Source organism: Salvelinus sp. IW2-2015, linkage group LG9 (assembly GCF_002910315.2).
Source record: "Salvelinus sp. IW2-2015 linkage group LG9, ASM291031v2, whole genome shotgun sequence".
In the NCBI taxonomy this organism is placed as follows: Eukaryota; Metazoa; Chordata; class Actinopteri; order Salmoniformes; family Salmonidae; genus Salvelinus; species Salvelinus sp. IW2-2015.
In genome coordinates this window covers 4,921,729-4,944,849 of record NC_036849.1, presented here as the reverse complement: position 1 = coordinate 4,944,849, position 23,121 = coordinate 4,921,729, and the positions used below count along the sequence as shown (strand labels likewise).

Sequence of the window (23,121 nt, the reverse complement as noted above, 5' to 3'; positions counted from 1 at the left end):
CTACCAGGAGACAGGCCAGTACATCAGGAGACGTGGAGGAGGCCGTAGGAGGGCAACAACCCAACAGCAGGACCGCTACCTCCACCTTTGTGCAAGGAGGAGCAGGTGGAGCACTGCCAGAGCCCTGCAAAATGACCTCCAGCAGGCCACAAATGTGCATGTGTCTGCTCAAACGGTCAGAAACAGACTCCATGAGGGTGGTATGAGGGCCCGACGTCCACAGGTGGGGGTTGTGCTTACAGCCAAACACCGTGCAGGACGTTTGGCATTTGCCAAAGAAACACCAAGATTGGCAAATTCGCCACTGGCGCCCTGTACTCTTCACAGATGAAAGCAGGTTCACACTGAGCACATGTGACAGACGTGACAGAGTCTGGAGACGCCGTGGAGAACGTTCTGCTGCCTGCAACATCCTCCAGCATGACCGGTTTGGCGGTGGGTCAGTCATGGTGTGGGGTGGCATTTCTTTGGGGGGCCGCACAGCCTCCATGTGCTCGCCAGAGGTAGCCTGACTGCCATTAGGTACCGAGATGAAATCCTCAGCCCCCTTGTGAGACCATATGCTGGTGCGGTTGGCCCTGGGTTCTCCTAATGCAAGACAATGCTAGACCTCATGTGGCTGGAGTGTGGTCAGCAGTTCCTGCAAGAGGAAGGCATTGATGCTATGGACTGGCCCGCCCGTTCCCCAGACCTGAATCCAATTGAGCACATCTGGGACATCATGTCTCGCTCCATCCACCAACGCCACGCTGCACCACAGACTGTCCAGGAGTTGGCGGATGCTTTAGTCCAGGTCTGGGAGGAGATCCATCAGGAGACCAGCCGCCACCTCATCAGGAGCTTGCCCAGGCGTTGTAGGGAGGTCATACAGGCACGTGGAGGCCACACACACTACTGAGCCTCATTTTGACTTGTTTTAAGGACATTACATCAAAGTTGGATCAGCCTGTAGTRTGGTTTTCCACTTTAATTTTGAGTGTGACTCCAAATCCAGACCTCCATGGGTTGATAAATTTGATTTCCATTGATCATTTTTGTGTGATTTTGTTGTCAGCACATTCAACTATGTAAAGTAAAAAGTATTTAATAAGAATATTTCATTCATTCAGATCTAGGATGTGTTATTTTAGTGTTCCCTTAATTTTTTTGAGCAGTGTATAAAGCAGATCGCATTAATAAATTATCTTTCACTATGAAGCTTACCAGTAATAATTTCCCAAAACAGCTGCTTGAGACAGTCACCTTTGTTTGTTTAGAAGCACAATGAGCAAAATGGGAGCATCGTGAGGTGAATCACTCCTGCAGCGTAACTTAAGTGAGGTGATCAAGTTGCAGTTCTATGAATTTCAATAATAATGTTTGCCAGCTATAGATCTTATAATTATTAAGGTAACTATCTAAAATGTGGCAAATAAATTCTCTCCAGATGTGTTTTGCTAACTTGCTAACATTAGCTTGCGAGGAGCACTCCCTATTTCCCTCATTAAAATGCAGATCAATATATAACGTTTTTGACATGAGTTTTTCTGGATTCTTTTGTTGTTATTCTGTCTCTCACTGTTCAAATAAACCTACCATTAAAATTAGAGACTGATCATTTCTTTGTCAGTGGGCAAATGTACAAAATCAGCAGGGGATCAAATACTTTTTTCCCTCACTGTACCTAGCATCTGCTATGGGGATTCCTTAGTACTTGTTAGAATTTTGTTAGCATTCTGGTGAATTATGTTTTATGGGCTTTTTTCACATTTTAAAATACATTTCGCCCCTTGTGTGCACTACTGGTAATACCGTTAATCCCGGGAAGACAGAGTATGAAAATGTGTATACCGGCAAACTCTATTTGACACGGTACGCATCCCTATGTGCCCTGCTCAAAATGAGTGCACTATAAAAGGGAATAGAGTGCCATTTGGTACCCACCAATAGGCTTACTAATGGAGTAAGATCCTACAGTATGTGCGCAACGTTGGGCTCTCACTCACCAACATTGAGAGGTAGCACACAGCAGACTAACTCACCAACATTGAGAGGTAGAACGCAGTAGGCTGAGTCGGCCTGCGTGGGTTTGAACTCCAAAGCAGGTTTCTCCAGGCGGAGGATGTGAGAGAAGATGTATTGGTGTAATCTAGTGATCAGGTCCAGCTGGATAGCACTCAGGGTGAACCCTGCCTTCTGGAGCTCGATGGAGATGGTCACCTCACCAGACCGTGTGTAAACAGGAAAATGGGGAATCTGTGGAGAGGGATGAGGGGGTTAGGTGAGTTTCAATGTACACTTAATAAAGGCCATACTAACTTTGGAAAATCAAGTGGGCCCTGCTGTCTAGCTGTTGCTTCCTAGAAAAATATGTTCTCGATCAGTTTCAATAGAAATTGTTAATGTTTGCATCCCTAAATATTGCTTTGAGGACCTGCCCGGAAACAATGAAAAGGGAAACTGAGATAGGTGTGTTCCTTACCCGAGGTATAGGTTTGGCGGTCAGGATGCCGAAGCACCTGGTAGTGTCCTCTGGAGGGTAGAGCTTCCTGCGGCGGAAGTTGAGCTCATCAGGCAGAGGGGTGGTGAGGACCATGCCAATCACATACAGGTAGTAAGACTGCTCCGGTACAGGGTAACTGTCCCGAAGACACTCCGGTATCTGGGGTGAAAACAGCATTGGATTGGTGAAACGAGTTTCCACCCTCATTTTTACACCAGTGAATTATGTTTACATCCATGGGGGAGGGAATGAACGAGTGAACACTTCTGGGTGAAGAGAATCAGACAGTAGCCAAGGAGAGGAAGCAGTTTCACACCATTTAAATGAGAGGCACCATACAGTGGCTTGCGAAAGTATTCCCCCCTTGGCATTTTTCCTATTTTGTTGCCTTACAGCCTGGAATTAAAATAGATTTTTGGGGGGGTTTGTATCATTTGATTTACACAACATGCCTACCACTGTGAAGATACAAAATATTTCTTATTGTGAAACAAACAAGAAATAAGACCAAAAAAACTGAAACTTGAGCGTGCATAACTATTCACCCTCCCAAAGTCAATAGTTTGTAGAGCCATCTTTTGCAGCAATTACAGCTGCAAGTCTCTTGGGGTATGTCTCTATAAGCTTGGCACATCAAGCCACTGGGATTTTTGCCCATTCTTCAAGGCAAAACTGCTCCAGCTCAAGTTGGATGGGTTCCGCTGGTGTACAGCAATCTTTAAGTCATACCACAGATTCTCAATTGGATTGTGGTAATGGGCTTCAATTAGGCCATTCCAAGATATTTAAATGTTTCCCCTTAAACCACTCGAGTGTTGCTTTAGCAGTATGCTTAGGGTCATTGTCCTGCTGGAAGGTGAACCGCCGTCCCAGTCTCAAATCTCTGGAAGACTGAAACAGGTTTCCTTGTATTTAGCGCCATCTATCATTCCTTCAATTCTGACCAGTTTCCCAGTCCCTGCCGGGATGTTGATGATGATGATGTCCCACATGCCTTTGGGCGAACACTAAACATGTTTTCTTATTTCTTTCTGGACACTCTTCCGTAAAGCCCAGCTCTGTGGAGTGTACAGCTTAAAGTGGTCCTATGGACAGATACTCCAATCTCCATTGTGGAGCTTTGCAGCTCCTTCAGGGTTGTCTTTGGTCTCTTTGTTGCCTCTCTGATTAATCCCCTCCTTGCCTGGTCCGTGAGTTTTGGTGGGCGGCCCTCTCTTGGCAGGTTTGTTGTGGTGCCATATTCTTTCCATTTTTTAATAATGGATTTAATGGTGCTCCGTGGGATGTTCAAAGTTTCTGATATTTTTTTATAACCCAACCCTGATCTGTACTTCTCCACAACTTTGTCCCTGACCTATTTGGAGAGCTCCTTGGTCTTGATGGTGGCGCTTGCTTGGTGGTGCCCCTTGCCTAATGGTGTTGCAGACTCTGGGGCCTTTCAGAATATATATACTGTATATATACTGTGTATATATACTGAGATCATGTGACACTTAGATTGCACACAGGAAGAATTTATTTAACTAATTATGTGACTTCTGAAGGTAATTGGTTGCACCAGATCTTATTTAGGGGCTTCATAGCAAAGGGGGTGAATAGATATGCATGCACCACTTTTCAGCTTTTAATTTTTATAAATACGTTTTTTTTTTCATTTCACTTCACCAATTTTGACTATTTTGTGTATGTCCATTACATGAAATCCAAATAAAAATCAATTTAAATTACAGGTTGTAATGCAACAAAATAGGAAAAACGCCAAGGGGGATGAATACTTTTGCAAGGCACTGTATCAGCAATGGAAAACAGCCCCAGTAAAAAGTACTGCACTACAGTATACACAGAGTACACAAAACATTAAGGACACTTGCTCTTTCCATGACATAGACTGACCAAGTGAATGCTATGATCCCTTATTGATGTCACCTGTTAAATACATTTCAATCAGTGTAGATGAAGGGGAGGAGACAGGTTAAAGAAGGATTTTTAAGCCTTGAGACATGGATGTATGTATGTGTATGTGTGCCATTCAGAGGATGCCTTTGAAAGGGGCATGGTAAAGGGTGCCAAGCGCTACAGGCTCAACAGTTTCCTATGTGTATCAAGATCTTCTCATTTATTTAACCTTTATTTAACTACGCAAGTCAGCTAAGAACAAATTGTTATTTACAATGACTGCCTACACCTGCCAAACCCGGACGACGCTGGGCCAATTGTGCACCGCCCTATGGGGCTCCCAATCACGGCCGGTTGTGATACAGAATGGTCCACCACCCAAAGGACATCCAGCCAACTTGACACAACTGTGGGAAGCACTGGAGTCAACATGGGCCAGCATCCCTGTGGAACGCATTTGACACCTTGTAGAGTCCATGCCCGATGAATTGAGGCTGTTCTGAGGGCAAAAGGGGGTACAACTCAATATTAGGAAGGTGTTCAGTGTATTGAGAATAGGGTTTCATTTGGGATGCATTAGTGATGAGTACTCACAGCTTTAGGGTAGCACTGCCTCCTCTTGGTGGATCCTGGCCTGCCTGGAACACTGGTCTCCTCCTCATCATGGAGATCCAGCTCCTCCTCATACTTCACTGTCTCCTTCCCCACAGGCATCAAGTGGTCATCTAACTCACCTGGGGGAGGGAGGGAGAGAGAGATTTACCTACTATTTACCTACTGGCAAAATGAGGTTAAATATGTCACAGCAGTTAATACCAGGTTCCCCTCTTCTCGCACCACACAGAGAACCCCCCACCCCAGCAAATTCAATTACATTCCCCACAAGCTTGAAGAGAGAGGGAGGGAGATTTGAGGGAGGAAGACAGAAAGAGAGATGGGGAGGGAGAGATACAATCTGGGACTAGCTGCAGTGAGCTAGTCTGGGTACCAGTCTGTTTAGCTATCATTCCACTCTGGTCAAGCTAAACATGGCATAATCTTTGGCATAATGACACAGAGTACAAGTAGTAGAATGTTAGCTAAACAGACTGGTACCCAGGCTAGCAGTGAGCACTACAAGAATAATATTCTACCAATCAAATAGCTGCATTTTATTTACCTTTTTTGTGAAGCTTTTCACAACAAAGCAGTGCTACTGCTTTCTCTGCCAGTCTTGCACAGTTCATTGTCGGCCCCTGCAGTGACAAAACAAAGTGTACATTTGTCTCAAAGACATCCATTATACACACCATTAGGTGAATCTTGACGTCCCGAATAGAAACAGTGGGTGCTACACAATGCTGGTGGATGAGGTGAATTTCCTGCTTACTATGTAGCCTACTACAGCCCTTTGAGCACCTGGAAGCACTGTATAATTATGTGTGTCTCAAAAGGCACCTCTTTCCCTGTATACTGCACTACACTTGATCAGAGCTGGAATATATAGGGAATAAGGTGCCATTTGGGATGCAAACCTATAAATCCAATCAATGGCGAAAGCCTGCAGACTCACAGCGACGGGCACCCGTAGAGGGGAGTTGATGGGCAGGTAGAGGGTTGACTGGTAGCGCCCATCCTGAAGCTCCTTGGTCTTACACTTGGGTGCCAGGTGGGTAAATGGGTCACTGGGCAGACGGGCACAGTATCTGGGGCAGCCATGGGGGAGAGGGACATTAGCACGCCAGACCAACAACAGCAAAATGAAAACAAGAACCAACAAAAATGGAATCTTCAAATCCAATTTAGCAACATCGCCTGCTTATAATTATAGTATTTTGAGACAACAACTTATTTTGTTCTCAGTGAATTTAGTCTTGTTGCCACGAAGCGCCCTTTCTAGAACCCTTTTTAGATTTTCCACAGAAGAGAAGCAGTCCCCATTTCCTCTTACCTGTTGATGTGTCCGATGGCGGTGTTGACGGTGACGCGGGGCCCTGCGTCCTCAGAGCGGAGCACGTAGGGAGGCAGGATGTTGTCATCATCCAGCTCCTGTTCCACCTCAAACTCACCGACCCCTGCTGCCTTGGAACACTTATTCCTCAGAATCTGGAGAGATCAAGAGAAGATCTAGAGTCATCAGTATTAGGGTTGTCACAATACTAGTAGAGAAACACAGAAACACTTTTTTACATCAGGGATCCCATTTTCCTTATCTCAAACTCCCCTTGACATCAAAACTTGATTTACGTGAAAGGTTTACTTCCACAATTAAGCAGCATTCACCAATGACCTCGCATATCATTCAAGGATGGCCCTTGTGGACAGGCTCTGAAAACCAGTGTTCCCCAAACAGACACACCAATCAATTGAACATAATTGAGTGGATTATGGTGAAACCATAATCAACAAAAACAGGAAGATAACTTAGGCTTAGTCCCAAATGGCACCCTATTCCCTATATACAGTTGAAGTTGGAAGTTTACATATACCTTAGACAAAAACATTTAAACTCTGTTTTCACAATTCCCGACATTTAATCCTAGTAAAAATTCCCTGTCTTAGGTCAGTTAGGATCACCACTTTATTTTAAGAATGTGAAATGTCAGAATAATAGTAGAGAATTACTTATTTCAGCTTGTATTTCTTTCATCACATTCCCATTGGGTCAGAAGTTTACATACACCCAATTAGGATTTGGTAGCATTGCCTTTAAATTGTTTAACTTGAGTCAAACATTTCGGGTAGCCTTCCACAAGTTTCCCACAATAAGTTGGGTGAATTTTGGCCCATTCCTCCTGACAGAGCTGGTGTAACTGAGTCAGGTGTGTAGGCCTCCTTGCTCTCACACGCTTTTTCAGTTCTGCCCACAAATGTTCTATGGGATTGAGGTCAGGGCTTTGTGATGGCCACTCCAATACCTTGACTTTGTTGTCCTTAAGCCATTTTGACACAATTTTGGAAGCTTGGGGTCATTGTCCATTTGGAAGACTCATTTGCGACCAAGCTTTAACTTCCTGACTGAAGTCTTGAGATCTTGCTTCAATGCATCCACATAATTTTCCTACCTCATGATGCCATCTATTTTCTGAAGTGCACCAGTCCCTCCTGCAGCAAAGCACCCCCACAACATGATGCTACCACCCCCGTGCTTCACGGTTGGGATAGTGTTCTTCGGCTTGCAAGCCTCCCCCTTTTTCCTCCAAACATAACGATGGTCATTATGGCCAAACAGTTCTATTTTGGTTTCATCAGACCAGAGGACATTTCYCCAAAAAGTACGATCTTTGTCCCCATGTGCAGTTGCAAACCRTAGTCTGGCTTTTTKATGGCGGTTTTGGAGCAGTGGCTTCTTCCTTGCTGAGCGGCCTTTCAGGTYRTGTCGATATAGGACTCGTTTTACTGTGGATATAGATACTTTTGTACCTGTTTCCTCCAGCATCTTCACAAGGTCCTTTGCTGTTGTTCTGGGATTGATTTGCACTTTTCGCACCAAAGTACATTCATCTCTAGGAGACAGACCGCGTCTCCTTCCTGAGCGGTATGACGGCTGCATGGTCCCATGGTGTTTATACTTAAGTACTATTGTTTGTACAGATGAACGTGGTACCTTCAGGCATTTGGAAATTGCTCCCAAGGATGAACCAGACTTGTGAAGGTCGACAATTTGTTTTTCTGAGGTCTTGGCTGAGGTCTTTCTTTTGATTTTCACATGATGTCAAGCAAAGAGGCACCAAATTTGAAGGTAGGCCTTGTCTGGAATTTTCCAAGCTGTTTAAAGGCACAGTCAACTTAGTGTATGTAAAATTCTGACCCACTGGAATTGTGATACAGTGAATTATAAGTGAAATAACCTGTCTGTATTCAATTGTTGGGAAAAATTACTTGTGTCATGCACAAAGTAGACGTCCTAACCGACTTGCAAAAAACTAAAGTTTGTTAACAAGAAATTTGTGGAGTGGTTGAAAAGCGAGTTTTAATGACTCTAACCTAAGTGTATGTGAACTTCCGACTTCCACTGCAGATGCATACTTAGACAACAATCTCTGAGAATCCCTGTGTTCCTCAGACAGACACACACATTGAGGTCTTGAGGACAGGCTCTGAAAACCACACCTTCTCTATGGCCTTGTAGGTCTTTAGGTCATCCTCGAAGGTCTTGGCCCTCTCACTGTCAGCCAGCATGACGTAGTTGGATACAGGAGCTCTGGCTCGGCCTTTAGACTGAACGTAGGACCTGCAGTCGAGTCAAGTCAACATTTATTTAAAGTGCATTTAACAGGGGTCACAACACACTTTACATGATTAAAAAAGAAGAACAAAACAATGTAGAAAAGCGAGGGGAAGTGTAATAATATCAACAACAATATAAAATAGCACAATGGGCAGGAAGCAACAAGGAAGTGGATAGACAAGCAGTGCTGTACCTGTACTCAGTGGTCAGGTCGAACCGCACCACCAGGTTACATTTGGGAATATCCTTCCTTCCTCCACGATGCTGGTCGCTATGAGCAGGTTGGTCTCGTGGGCTCGGAACTTACGCAGAACCTGAGGGATGATGATGTAAGGTAGTTAGGCGTGGATGGATGGAAAAATGGGTGGAGGGATGGATGGACATACAAATGTAGGGGTAGGTCAATTTCGATGTATCTACATAGGATGATGTCCGAAAATACAAAATGGTGTCAATGTGTTCTTACCTCTTCCTGCTTCCTGAATTCCACCTCCATCTGTTTGTTGCGTGGCTGGTTCTTGCCGATGCTGTGGCCGGTGATGAAGTTACTGCTGATGTAGGCCAGCTCTGTGTCCTGCTTCCCGGCCTCTTTTATCAGCCTGACACAAAGAGGGACAATAATCATGGAAATGGTATTAAGACAACCTAAATCCTCCCAAAATAAGATATTATTATTATTTTCTTCCTATATGGTGACAAGTCCTTTTGAGCAGTGTAAAATGAAGAATCTAAGTAGACAAGGTAGCAGAGGCATCACACATTTGAACCAAAATGGCATTGAACCCCAGAATTGTACCGGTTGAGGACGACGGCAGTGTAGCGCCTATCCACGAAGATGATCCCACACAGAATGTTGGTGAATGGCGAGGGGAAGATAGCCTCAGGCTTCTCCTTTACCTCCTCATCCTCGTCTTCGTCCTCTGAGTCACTCCACGATACGTAGTTGTCCTCGTTGCGGTTGTTGTACCACTCCACGCTCTCAAACTGCTGCCTCTCGAAGGGCTTGTACTCATGGAGGATCTCTAAGAGACGGATGACCTTTGGGGTCACAAACTTTAGGTCCAAAGAAGCGGGGGAGAAGTGCTCTTCGCACAGAGCGTGGACCTAGGATACCAGTAATAAATATCTTCACTAGCCTATACCCAGAGGGGAAATTCAGCTGCCTATGTACATACACAGTAGATTGCACAGGAACACAAAATACAATTTATTTATATAGCCCTTATTACAGGAAGAGTTGTCACCAAGTGCTTTACGGAACTCAACTAAACACAAATCACAACATACATACATGGGATAATTAGTACAGTTGAAGTCAGAAGTTTACATACACTTAGGTTGGAGTCATTAAAACTTGTTTTTCAACCACTCCACAAATTTCTTGTTAACAAACTTTAGTTTTGGCAAGTCGGTTAGGACATCTACTTTGTGCATGACACAAGTAATTTTTCAAACAATTGTTTACAGACAGATTATTTCACTTATAATTCACTATATCACAATTCCAGTGGGTCAGAAGTTTACATGCACTAAGTTGACTGTGCCTTTAAACATCTTGGAAAATTCCAGAAAATTATGTAATGCCTTTAGAAGCTTCTGATAGGTTAATTGACATCATTTGAGTCAATTGGAGGTGTACCTGTGGATGTATTTCAAGGTCTACCTTCAAACTCAGTGCCTCTTTGCTTGACATCATGGGAAAATCAAAAGTCAGTCAGTCAAGACCTTGTGGCCTCCACAAGTCTGTTTCATCCTTGGGAGCAATTTCCAAACGCCGGAAGGTACCACGTTCATCTGTACAAACAATAGTACGCAAGTATAAACACCATGGGACTACGCAGCAGTCATACCGCTCTGGAAGGAGATGCATTGTCTCCCAGAGATGAACGTACTTTGGTGCGAAAAGTGCAAATCAATCCCAGAACAACAGCAAAGGACCTTGTGAAGATGATGGAGGACACAGGTAAAAAAGTATCTATATCCACAGTAAAACGAGTCCTATATCGACATAACCTGAAAGGCTACTCAGCAAGGAAGAAGCCACTGCTCCAAAACCGGCATCAAAAAGCCAGACTACGGTTTGCAACTGCACATGGGGACAAAGATCATACTTTTTGGAGAAATGTCCTCTGGTCTGATGAAACAAAAATAGAACTGTTTGGCCATAATGACTATCGTTACGTTTGGAAGAAAAGGGGGATGCTTGCAAGCCGAAGAACACCATCCCAACCGTGAAGCACGGGGGTGGCAGCATCATGTTGTGGGGGTGCTTTGCTGCAGAAGGGACTGGTGCACTTTACAAAATAGATGGCATCATGAGGTAGGGAAATTATGTGGATATATTGAAGCAACATCTCAAGACATCAGTCAGGAAGTTAAAGCTTGGTCACAAATGGGTCTTCCAAATGGACAATGACCCCAAGCATACTTCCAAAGTTGTGGCAAAATGGCTTAAAGACAACAAAGTCAAGGTATTGAAGAGGCCATCACAAAGCCCTGACCTCAAACCTATAGAACATTTGTGGGCAGAACTGAAAAAGCTTGTGAGAGCAAGGAGGCCTACACACCTGACTCAGTTACACCAGCTCTGTCAGGAGGAATGGGCCAAAATTCACCCAACTTATTGTGGGAAGCTTGTGGAAGGCTACCCGAAACGTTTGACCCAAGTTAAACAATTTAAAGGCAATGCTACCAAACACTAATTGAGTGTATGTAAACTTCTGACCCACTGGGAATGTGATGAAAGAAATACAAGCTGAAATAAATAATTCTCTCTACTATTATTGTGACGTTTCACATTCTTAAAATAAAGTGGTGATCATAACTGACCTAAGACAGGAAATCTTTACTAGGATTAAATGTCAGGAATTGTGAAAAACTGAGTTCAAATGTATTTGGCTTAGGTGTATGTAAACTTCTGACTTCAACTGTATACACATACCTTACATCAAACACACAGGAGTATATAGACAGCTCACTGGACATACCTTCCTCAGGATGGTGTCAGTGAAGAGCAGGAACTTCCTGTTGATCTCTTCCTGTTCGTGTTTGATGTACTTCTGTAGCTCCCTCACCATGATACCAGCCACCTTGTCAGCACACCATGGCCCCAGCACCAAAAGCACTGCCCGGCAGTACCTCAGCACCTGGGGAAGAGCAGGGAGAAATTTCTTTATTTTGCCTTTATTTAACCAGGTAAGTAATTGAGAACACATTCTCTTTAACAACGACAACTTGTGCAGCAAAGCAGACAAGTGACATTAAAGACAAAGCAGACAATTACAATTCTCAGATGTATAGGCTAGGCTGTAGGGCTCTGAATAAAAGTAGTGCACAAATATAGGGAATATGGTGCCATTTGGGATACAAGCTTGGATATGTATATAAGGTCAGACCTGTTTGGTTATGAAGGTGGGGTCTCTGTCCTCTCGAGGCACAGATAGGTTGCAGTCGTTGAGGAAGTGGAGAGCCTCATCCAGCTCGCTCAGCAGACACTCAGAGAGGCCACTCTTGTCCAGGTAGGGTCCACAGTCCAGCACCACTTCTCTGGGCTGGGAAGCATATCTGAGACACACACAGTTCAGTTTTCTCTTTTTCGATCCTAAATAATACGATTGTGGACAGTCGGGGACCTGCTCCTAGATAAGCACCCCTACTAGGAGTTGCTTAATGAATACGGGCCATGGTGTGTATTATTACAATACCTGTCGAGGACTACAAGGTCAGTAGCGGTCTCTGCATTGCTCCTTAAGATCCGCTCCAGGTTCTGGATCTTCTGCTCCAGTTCAGATGGGTCACATTTACCATTCAGAATGGATGCTGTGAGGCCCAGGATGCGAGGGCTGCACAGGGAGCCCTCACATAGCTGAAACAAAGATTGCGAGAGACAGATCACACATTACTGAAACAGAGGAGAGAATCCTCACATTAATGAAACAGAGATTGAGAGCCTTCACATAAATGAAAACAGAGATACAGAAGAGACAGCTCTCACATAGCTGAAACACAGATAGACAGACCTCACATATCTGAAACAGAGATAGAGATAGAGATAGCCTTTGCATAGCTGAAACAGAGATAGAGACAGACCTCACATAACTGAAACAGATACAAGGACAGAAAATGCTAAAACATTGAACAGCCTGCAACGAGGTTTAATAAGGAAGGCTGACTGACAACACTTTTCCTCATTTCCAATGGTGAATAATATAATGACTAAACTCCAATCTCCATAATGCTTTGGCTCTCGCCATACAGGGAAGGAAGCTTGAATGCATAACTACGTAGAGTAGACTGTAATTGTACCTTCATTATCTCCCGGTAGGGATGGTCTGTGATTGTACCTTCATTATCTCCCGGTAGGGATGGTCTGTGATTGCCAGGTGACACTCATCAAACACCACCAGGTTGAGTTTCGATAGTGGCAACACTCCATTCTTCAGCACATGCAGGAAGATATGGCAAGTCATAACGAGCACCTAGAAGAACATAAATGATGGAGAGAATGAGTGGAGGGGAGGATGGAGGGATGGCATATTGCCTTGAATAATAGATTACAGTGTCGTGACATTGATTGGGTCCATCCACAGAATGATAACTTTCCAGTCCTCATGGAAATGACACTGGGAATTCAGTGGTTTTTCAAAGTTGTTGAAATTGAGAGGGGAACACTTTAGTAATGCTATTACCAATGGTATTTATCATGAAAGTAATTGGTAACAATTGGTACATTATTCTGGCAATTGTAATTATATGACAAAATTGGTAGCAATTGGTATTTTCCAGATCTGTGTTCAATGAACCCCACCTGATTTTCGATCATTTCTTGGCTCCACTTTTCCCCGGACCATGAGGAGATCTTCTCCGCGCTGGTGTATTCTCCAACCTGGAGATCAGAGTGGGTCCTAACAATAGCTGCTTGCTGAATCACAGACGATGCTTTATTTATCATTCAAGAAAAGAGGGGAAAACAGAGAAATGTCATGGTCTCAATCATACCTTTGGGAGAAGTGTGAAACTTTTGGATGCACTGAATAGTGGATTTCTTTGTGACTCCAAATGTAGCTACCTGTATTCACCAGGAAAACTGTCCTCTTCCCATGTTCGGCAAAGTCTCCCCGGATTTGGTGGGAAAGCTCTTTAGTTAAGATTACTGCAATAAAGGTCTTCCCTGAGCCAGTATTTAAACAGACGATAGTATTGTGTTCAAGAGCTGCTTCAAGAAGTTCAACCTGGCAGGGAAGAGAAGGTTACAGTCATTAGTTTCAACTGTTGTGCAAGCACACTCAATAATTGGATACAAATAAAAAATAAATAAAAATAAAGATAGATACCCACACACTGACGAATGTTCCCACAGTTTATTTAACAACATTTAGACCCGAAGGTCTTCTTGCTAAGTTACAATTGTTTCTGTTATTACGGTGCTATCACTCTGTTATTAGTGTGCCTGCACAGTAATGTCACTGGAGATGGACCAGACCTGAGTGTGATGGCGACTATGTACTATTGTAATACGGTGGCATTGTCAAACTGGAATCTAGTTGTTGTGTCACTTTGAGTTAGCACTTCTGTCAGGCCAGTCGAAGTGTTGCACAAAAAACTGCGGGAGCATTCATTTGCGTGCGCGGGTATACATCTTTATTCAATAGGTTAGGCTATAGTCATTATCAGATATTAGATCAATGGGGAAAGTGATACCAATGTCTACGTACAACGCACTGCAATCTTTTCCCTAGTGCATAGTCAAGTGCCAGTTTAAACACGTCAGTTGAGCTCCATTGTCAATTGGACTTCCTCCTTCCTTACCTGATATTTCCTAGGCGTGTAGATGTTGTCGTGGATGGCCTCCTGTTGCCACGGGATACCAAAGAAAGGCCCCATGGGATTGGAGGCGGGGGTGACTAGCTGGAGTCCTGACATGTTGCTTCAGGACTGGGGGATACTGGGGGTGCAGTCTATCTCATTTCCTCATTCTCTTCCTCTAAAACTTACTGGTAAAAAAAAAAAAACAGGCATCACGCAGGCTGGATGTTACTAACAATACAATCATTACTAATATTATTGACAAGATCAATAATAAACATGATATTATTATTCACACAAGTATAATCTACCAAGTGGTCCCGTGTGGCTCAGTTGGTAGAGCATGGCGCTTGCAACGCCAGGGTTGTGGGTTCAATTCCCACGGGGGGACCAGGATGAATATGTATGAACTTTCCAATTTGTAAGTCGCTCTGGATAAGAGCGTCTGCTAAATGACTTAAATGTAAATGTATATACTTACAGGTAGGGTCATACTCTGTGATGGACCAGGCAGCACTTACTCTGGGCTTCATGATCAACGCTCATCAATCAGCTCATCACACTCCCCCACATCTTAACTAGAGGAGCTGTACAGAGAAATACACAACCCCCCCGACATCAAATCCATGAATAGGCCTATTACACCGAAGCAAATAAAACTAGTGTCCTAGATTCTGGATTGCTAGCTATAACACGTTAGTTAGGCTTATGGTAAAACCAATGTTACCTCTACACAGTTGAAAGGCTTTAATGACAGTGCTTGAGGAGCTGAAGATTATTCCTTCCTAAACCGCAATCACAGACAGAGAGGGAAAATAAATGAGAACACAGACATCTTGCTTGGAGGGAATGAGAGAGGGCTGGTGTGGAGTGGAGAAGGGAGCGCACCTGGTTAGGGGGGATCTAATTTCTGGATGACAACTGGCTTTTCAACACATTTTTGCCACCCTAAAATCAAGACCACACGCCTGCCCTGACCACTGCTGTAGAACACAGCTGCAACCAATCCCAGAAGTCATTTCAGTTTAGCCAGCACAAGCCCTCATTTTTATAGAGTGCTCACATTTGCTGCTGGTTAAAAGCTGTTGGCTCTCTCGTTCTCTGTTTACATCCCGAATGACACACTATTCCCTATATAGTGCACTACTTTTGATCAAAGCCCCTGTAGATGGGTTGGCTGGCAACGTCACGAAAACAATGCGCACGCTTCCATGGGACAGAAGTCAGCCTGTTGTTGTGATTCTGGATTGCTAGCAAGAATGACAAGAAACTGCCATGTGGGGAATCGTACGTGGCTCGTATCAGCTTGTTTCATCTTGTTATTGATACCATGTCTTGTTTTGAAGTGTTTTGACTGATTTCATGGCAATGCTAATATGGCTAAGATTCGCTAGCTAACCAACAACTGTAACGATGTATTTGAGAGACAAGTGGTCATTGTGCAAATCTATTTATGTGTTCAATAAACATTGGAGACAATATATAGTTTACATGTTGTCAACCATCTCAGGCAACCTCATCTGTTTTGTCCCATTTGCGCGCGCGTTGTTTTTGTTGCTAAACAACCAACCCATATATGGGCCAAGGTCAAAAGTAGTGCACTATATAAGGAACGTATGGGATGGGATGCAGTCTCTGACTCCATGAAGAGAAAGAGCACATACACGCATATATGAATAAAACAAATCCAACAGATTATGTACATCTAGGCCGTGCCTCAAATGAAATGCATGCTGCTGACATCCCTCAACTTTCGCCGGTTCTCATCGCTCTTTCCAAGTCAAAGATCTGTCTGGGGAAGAGCGCAACTTCTGAACCAGACCACTCTGACGAAGTAGGTAGTAATGATATAGCAATCACTGAAAAAAATGCATTCGCTATACTGCAGTTCCTCACGACAAGCAGAATGCATGTCTACAGCCCAGAAAGGCTGTTCCCAAGGCTCTGGTCAAAGGTAGTGCACTATATATAGTGAATAGGGTGCAATTTAGGACCCAAAATCTGAGGAGTGGGGATGCAATCAACTAACAGGTTAACATGGGGCTTCATTCATCTAATCTAGAACAAGCCCTTAGGGACCCTCTGCTTTCTTTCCACCTCGCTGACTACTGTGACCCAGAAAGAAAGGGGGTGTGGGGGTTGGACATAGTGTGTCTGAAATGGCACCCTATTCCCTACATAGTGCACTACATAGAAAATAGGAGGCCATTTGGAACGGATAATTAAAAGTAGTCTACATCAATAATTTATTCCTGTTTACTCCGCTGCCACTCACATTTGGGGGAAGTGACAGAACAATTTTGTGTGAAGAAACATTTGCTAAACACATGTAGGCAAAATGGTTACAACCCTCTCCACTTCAAAACCCATGCACACGCTTGCACACACAATACACATTCAGAAAAATGGTCTAATAATGAAACTGAGCAGGCCTGTGTATATGGTGTGTGTGTATAAAACAGATGGAATAAACTAGTTAAATTGAGATGGGCAAATTAACTTTACCACATAACCCAGTGTTTCCCATATATTAATTTAGCAGAGGCATGCTGCTGCTAAATTGTTGCCGCCACTCTAAAAATATACAGTACTAGTCAAAAGTTTGGACACCTACTCATTCAAGGGTTTTTCTTTATTTTTACTATTTTCTACATTGTAGAATAATGTAAACAAAACAAATCAAAATATATTATATATTTGAGATTCTTTGAAGTAGCCACCCTTTGCCTTGATGAGAGCTTTGCACACTCTTGGCATTTTCTCAACCAGCTTCATGAGGTAGTCACCTGGAATGCATTTCAATTAACAGGTGTGTTTTTCTTTCCTTAATGTGTTTGATAATTTCAGTTGTGGTGTGATAAGGTTGGTATACAGAAGATAGTATGGACTTGGTCTTTTACCAAATAGGGCTATGGCAAGAACAGCTCAAATAAGCAAAGAGAAACAACAGTCCATCATTACATTAAGACAAGAGGGTCAGTTAATCCGGAAAATATCAAGAACTTTGAAAGTTTCTTCAAGTGCAGTCGCAAAAACCATCAAGAGCTATGATTAAACTGGCTCTCATGAGGACCGCCACAGGAAAGGAAGACCCAGAGTTACCTCTGCTGCAGAGGATAAGTTTATTAGAGTTAACTGAACCTCAGATTGCAGCCCAAATACATGCTTCACAGAGTTCAAGTAAGCGACACATCTCAACATCAACTGCTCAGAGGAGACTGCGTGAATCAGGCCTTCATGGTCTAATTGCTGCAAAGAATCCACGAAGATGGCGCCGAAGAACATGGCTGACGTTTTACATTCTCCCAACCAATTGTTCTATTTTTGTTATTTTTCTTGCATTTTGTGTAACTTATTTGTAAACTTTTTTTGTACATAATGTTGCTGCTACCATCTCTAATAACCAAAAATAACTTCTGGGCATCAGAACAGCGATTACTCACCGCGGATTGGAAGAAACCTTTTCCTTTAACGAGTCCGACGAGAAGGATATACTGCTTTCACTTGAACAGGCCCAGATCCCCGTAATTTGCTTGAAGAACAAGACGCAGGAAAAGGGCCCGCAGATCGGGCTGCCTTCTGAGAATCAGTAGGCGAGCAAGTGAACTCCCACTACCATCCGTTCTTCTTGCTAACGTGCAATCATTGGAAAATAAAATTGATGACCTACGATTACTTAAAATAAAATTGATGTCCTACCAACGGGACATTAAAAACCGTAATATCTTATGTTTCACCGAGACGACACGGATAATATAGAGCTGGCAGGATTTTCCATGCACCGGCAGAACAGAGAAGCTTCGACTGGTAAGACGAGGAGTGGGGGTGTGTGCGTATTTGTCAATAACAGCTGGTGCGTGATGTTATTGCTTGCCTGAGGTACTTTATGATATAGTTCTCATCTATATTATTCGTAGCCATCTATTTACCACCACAGAACGAAGCTGGCACTAAGACCACTCTCAACCGACACTATAAGGCCATAAGCAAAGAAGAAAATGCTCACCCAGAAGCGGCGCTCCTAGTGGCCATGGACTTTAATGCAGGCAAACTTAAATCAGTTTTACCAAATTCTTACCAGCATGTCACATGTGCAACCAGAGGGGAAAAAATCTGAGACCACCTTTACTCCACACACAGACATGCATACAAAGCTCTCCTCTACCCTCCATTTTGCAAATCTGACCATAATTCTATCCTCCTGATTCCTGCTTAAAAGCAAAAACTAAAGAAGGAAGGACCAGTGACTCGCTCAATACGGAAGTGATCAGATGACGCGGATGCTACACTACAGGACTGTTTTGCTAGCACAGACTGGAAAATATTCCAGGATTCATTGAGGAGTACACCACCTCAGTCATCGGCTTCATCAGTAAGTGCATCGACGATGTCATCCCCACAGTGACCGTACGTACATATCCCAACCAGAATCCATGGATTACAGGCAACACCTAGGCTAAAGCCTAGAGCTGCCGCTTTCAAGGAGTGGGAGACTAATCCAGACGCTTATAAGAAATCCCGCTATCCCCTCAGACGAACCATCAAACAAGCAAAGCGTCAATTAAGGATTAAGCGTGAATCTTACTACACCGACTCTGACGCTCGTCGGATGTGGAATGGCTTGAAAACTATTACGGACTACAAAGGGAAACCCAGACGCGAGCTGCCCAGTGACGCGAGCCGACCAGACGAGTGACATGCCTTTTATGCTTGCTTTGAGGAAAGCAACACTGAAGCATGCACGAGAGCACCAGCTGTTCTGTATGACTGTGTGATAACTCTCTCGGTTGCCGATGTGAACAAAAGCTTTAAACAGGTCAACATTCACAAAGCCGCTGGGCCAGACAGATTACCTGGACGTGTACTCAAAGCATGCACGGACCAACTGTCAAGTGTCTCCACTGACATTTTCAACCTCTCCCTGACCGAGTCTGTAATACCTACATGTTTCAAGCAGACCACCATAGTCCCTGTGCCCAAGGAATCAAAGGTAACCTGCCTAAATTATTACCGCCCTGTAGCACTCACGTCGGTAGCCATGGAGTGCTTTTAAAGGCTAGTCATGGCTCACATCAACAGCATCCTCCCGGACACCCTAGACCCACTCCAATTCACATACCGCCCCAACAGATACACAGATGACGCAATCTCAATCACAATCTACACTGCCCTTTCCCACCTGGACAAAAGGAACACCTACGTGAGAATGCTATTCACTGATTACAGCTCAGTGTTCAACATCATAGTGCCCACAAAAATCATCACTAAGCTAAGGACTCTGGGACTAAACACCTCCCTCTGCAACTGGATCCTGGACTTCCTGACGGGCCACCCCCAAGGTCTACACCTGTTGTATTCAGCGCATGTGACAAATAAAGTTTGATTTGATTAAAGGACACCAATAAGAAGAGGAGACTTGCTTGGGCCAAGAAACATTTTTGATTCCAACCGCCGTGTCTTTGTGAGGCGCAGAGTAGGTGAACGGATGATCTCCGCTTGTGTGGTTCCCACCGTGAAGCATGGACGAGGAGGTGTGATGGTACTTTGCTGGTGATTTGCAGTCGTTTGCGAAAGTATTCACCCCCTTCGCATTTTTCCTATTTTGTTGCCTTACAAGCTTGAATTAAAATAGATTTTTTTGGAGGGGGTTTTATATCATTTGATTTACACAATATGCCTACCACTGAAGATACAAAATATTTTTTATTGTGAAACAAACAAGAAATAAGACCAAAAAAACTGAACTTGAGCGTACATACCTATTCACCCCCTCAAAGTCAATAGTTTGTAGAGCCATCTTTTGCAGCAATTACAGCTGCAAGTCTCTTGGGGTATGTCTCTATAAGCTTGGCACATTGAGCCACTGAGATTTTTGCCCATTCTTCAAGGCAAAACTGCTCCAGCTGCTTCAAGTTGGATGGGTTTAGCTGGTGTACAGCAATCTTTAAGTCATACCACAGATTCTCAATTGGATTGTGGTAATGGGCTTCAATTAGACCATTCCAAGATATTTAAATGTTTCCCCTTAAACCACTCAAGTGTTGCTTTAGCAGTATGCTTAGGGTCATTGTCCTGCTGGAAGGTGAACCACCGTCCAAGTCTCAAATCTCTGGAAGACTGAAACAGGTTTCCCTCAAGAATTTCCTTGTATTTAGCGCCATCCATCATTCCTTTACTTCTGACCAGTTTCCCAGTCCTTGCTGATGAAAAACATCCCCACAGCATGATGCTGCCACCACCATGCTTCACTGTGGGGATGAGAGGTGTTGGGTTTGCGCCAGACATAGCATTTCCCTTGATGGACAAAAAGCTCAATTTTAGTCTCATCTGACCAGAGTACCTTCTTCTATATGTTTGGGGAGTCTCCCACATGCCTTTTGGCAAACACCAAACGTGTTTGCTTATTTTTTTCTTTAAGCAATGGCTTTTTTCTGGCCACTCTTCCGTAAAGCCCAGCTCTATGGAGTGTACGGCTTAAAGTGGTTCTATAAACAGATACTCCAATCTCCGCTGTGGAGCTTTGCAGTTCTTTCAGGGTTATCTTTGGTCTCTTTGTTGCCTCTCTGATTAATGCCCTCCTTGCCTGGCCCGTGAGTTTTGGTGGGCGGCCCTCTCTTGGCAGGTTTGTTGTGGTGCCATATATTTTGATTTGTTTAACACTTTTTTGGTTACTACATGATTCCATATGTGTTATTTCATAGGTTTGATGTCTTCAGTATTATTCTACGATGTAGAAAATAGTACAAATAAAATAAAACCCATGAATGAGTAGGTGTGTCCAAACTTTTGACTGGTACTGTATACTTTAGAGAAAATAAAATGGGGATGGTAAAACGTTTTCATTGTAAACGTAACTGACTAAAACCAGATATAATGTAGAAAAGATAATGGACTTATGTTTTATTAAATCATCTTTGAGCACTAACAATCACCAAAATCAAAACTAGATCATCAAGGAGAATCTAAAAGTCCCAAAAATTTGAAGGCATGGGGCCCCAATTGATTTTGTTATGTTTGAGTCACTCAGATAGCATAAAACATGGCATAAGCTATGGCAAAATGTGTAGAATTGCAGGAAACTAGCTTTAAAACTGTAAAATGTTGTCTCTGTCCCCACTAGGGGAAATACTGTAACATATCACAGATAATGAAATGTGGGTGTTATGCCACAACCCCAGTTAGCCATATTGTGGCAATCTGACTGGGGGACATTTGTATCAATGAATAGGCTATCATTACCAGTCCACATAAAAGTCAATATAAATGTATACATAGCACATCATTCATTGTGCATAAATTTAGCTGAGAACTGAGAACATAATTTCTCACCACCAGCAACTTACTAACGAATTTCATTTCGAAACATCAACCAACACATTTCAAACTACGACGAGAGATCAGGTCAGGGAAATAATGACTAGCCAACTAGCTAGTTATACCTCTTAATATTTTAATAGTTTATACGTTAGGCCCCAAGGAGACCTTGGCCTTTTAGTGAAACGAGTTAGTTAGTTAACGTTAGCTGGCGAGCGAATGATAAAAACTGTCTGTTGCGTTAACTAGCTTTCTAAATGCTAACTAAGCACAGGTGGCTAGCTACATCAACCTGATGGCAAACAAACACGTCCACGAGGACAAGTTTATACATTGGGAAAATATCTAAATACATGAACAAATATTTCATGTGGTTCTTCTTTGATGGTTTGATATTTAGTAAACTGAGTGATAGATGCAATGGCTTGCTATCCCACGCGTGCAGCTAGCGTAGCTACCGAACTTGACAGTGACAGCTTAGCAAAGTAGCTAGCGAACTAGCTGGCCGGTTGACTAATTATAATTAAATACACAGAGAGCATAGATGCATACAATTATTTTGTCTAAGACAGCTGATGGACATTGTAGCTTTGCATGCAACTATGTGTAAATTGTCTATTCGTATAATGATTAATGTGCAACGAAAGTGAGCCTCGCTAACGTTAGCTTGTTAACATTATTGACTAACTTAGTATTTTAGCTAATATACTTATATTGTGGATGCGACAAGGAATATTTCACACTGTCGACAAAGTCAGCGCATAGCCACGAGTAAGGAATAGCATGCATTCCTAGTGCTTTCGTTAAACGTCCTCACCTAATAAATATTTTTTATTGGGCCGTCTTGAATGAAAATTGTCCTGATATTTCGTCTGATACACTCTCCTCCATTCCCTCCTGCTGCTGTCAGGAACTTCCCCACCACGATACCTCCTTCCACCTGGGCCTTCGAAACGCAACATTTTGCGTAAAATACGTAAGATTGTTGTTATTCATAGCATGGATGACATGCGTGAGTGGTGGTCGAGAATACAAATCCCCTCAAAACCCAAGAGTTGGTACGCAAGTGAAACCATTTGCCCCCAGCATTGGCTCCTGAAAATAAATGTAATCTGGACTCAAACTATGAGCTGTTTAACTTTGCTTTGACTTGGTTATGATTTTATTTTGGTTTATTTGATACAAATGTAAAGGGGGGGGGGTTCCGCAACTTTGAAGGCTGATTGAATTTCAAACAAGGCAACAGTCAACATGTCCTCCCTCACGAATGATTCAGCACCCCCCTTGGGATAATTCGTGGCAACTTGTCAAACTCGGACAGGAGATCCAGATCAAGTGGTTTGACAAGATGAGATGTGTGTGACCATCAATACCTAAAGAGGAACTGACTTGTTCTAGCTTAAACAATTTAAAT

The 23,121-nt window shown here is 43.2% G+C and overlaps 1 protein-coding gene across 1 annotated transcript in view; it reads right to left on the bottom strand.

The window, feature by feature from the left end:
* Positions 1–22,669, bottom strand: part of LOC111968471 (endoribonuclease Dicer-like) — a 43,418-nt gene extending 20,749 nt beyond the window's left edge. The window contains 21 exon segments of the mRNA XM_070445115.1: positions 2,022–2,235; positions 2,462–2,641; positions 4,973–5,112; positions 5,538–5,613; positions 5,931–6,063; positions 6,309–6,463; positions 8,471–8,591; positions 8,782–8,836; positions 8,839–8,902; positions 9,055–9,187; positions 9,385–9,692; positions 11,576–11,734; positions 11,984–12,152; positions 12,293–12,453; positions 12,932–13,066; positions 13,396–13,526; positions 13,657–13,819; positions 14,397–14,581; positions 14,915–14,980; positions 15,121–15,178; positions 22,525–22,669. Of these exon segments, the coding sequence (XP_070301216.1) occupies positions 2,022–2,235; positions 2,462–2,641; positions 4,973–5,112; positions 5,538–5,613; positions 5,931–6,063; positions 6,309–6,463; positions 8,471–8,591; positions 8,782–8,836; positions 8,839–8,902; positions 9,055–9,187; positions 9,385–9,692; positions 11,576–11,734; positions 11,984–12,152; positions 12,293–12,453; positions 12,932–13,066; positions 13,396–13,526; positions 13,657–13,819; positions 14,397–14,510 (2,611 nt within the window). The 5' untranslated portion in view covers positions 14,511–14,581; positions 14,915–14,980; positions 15,121–15,178; positions 22,525–22,669.
* Between the last annotated feature and the right edge of the window lie 452 nt (positions 22,670–23,121).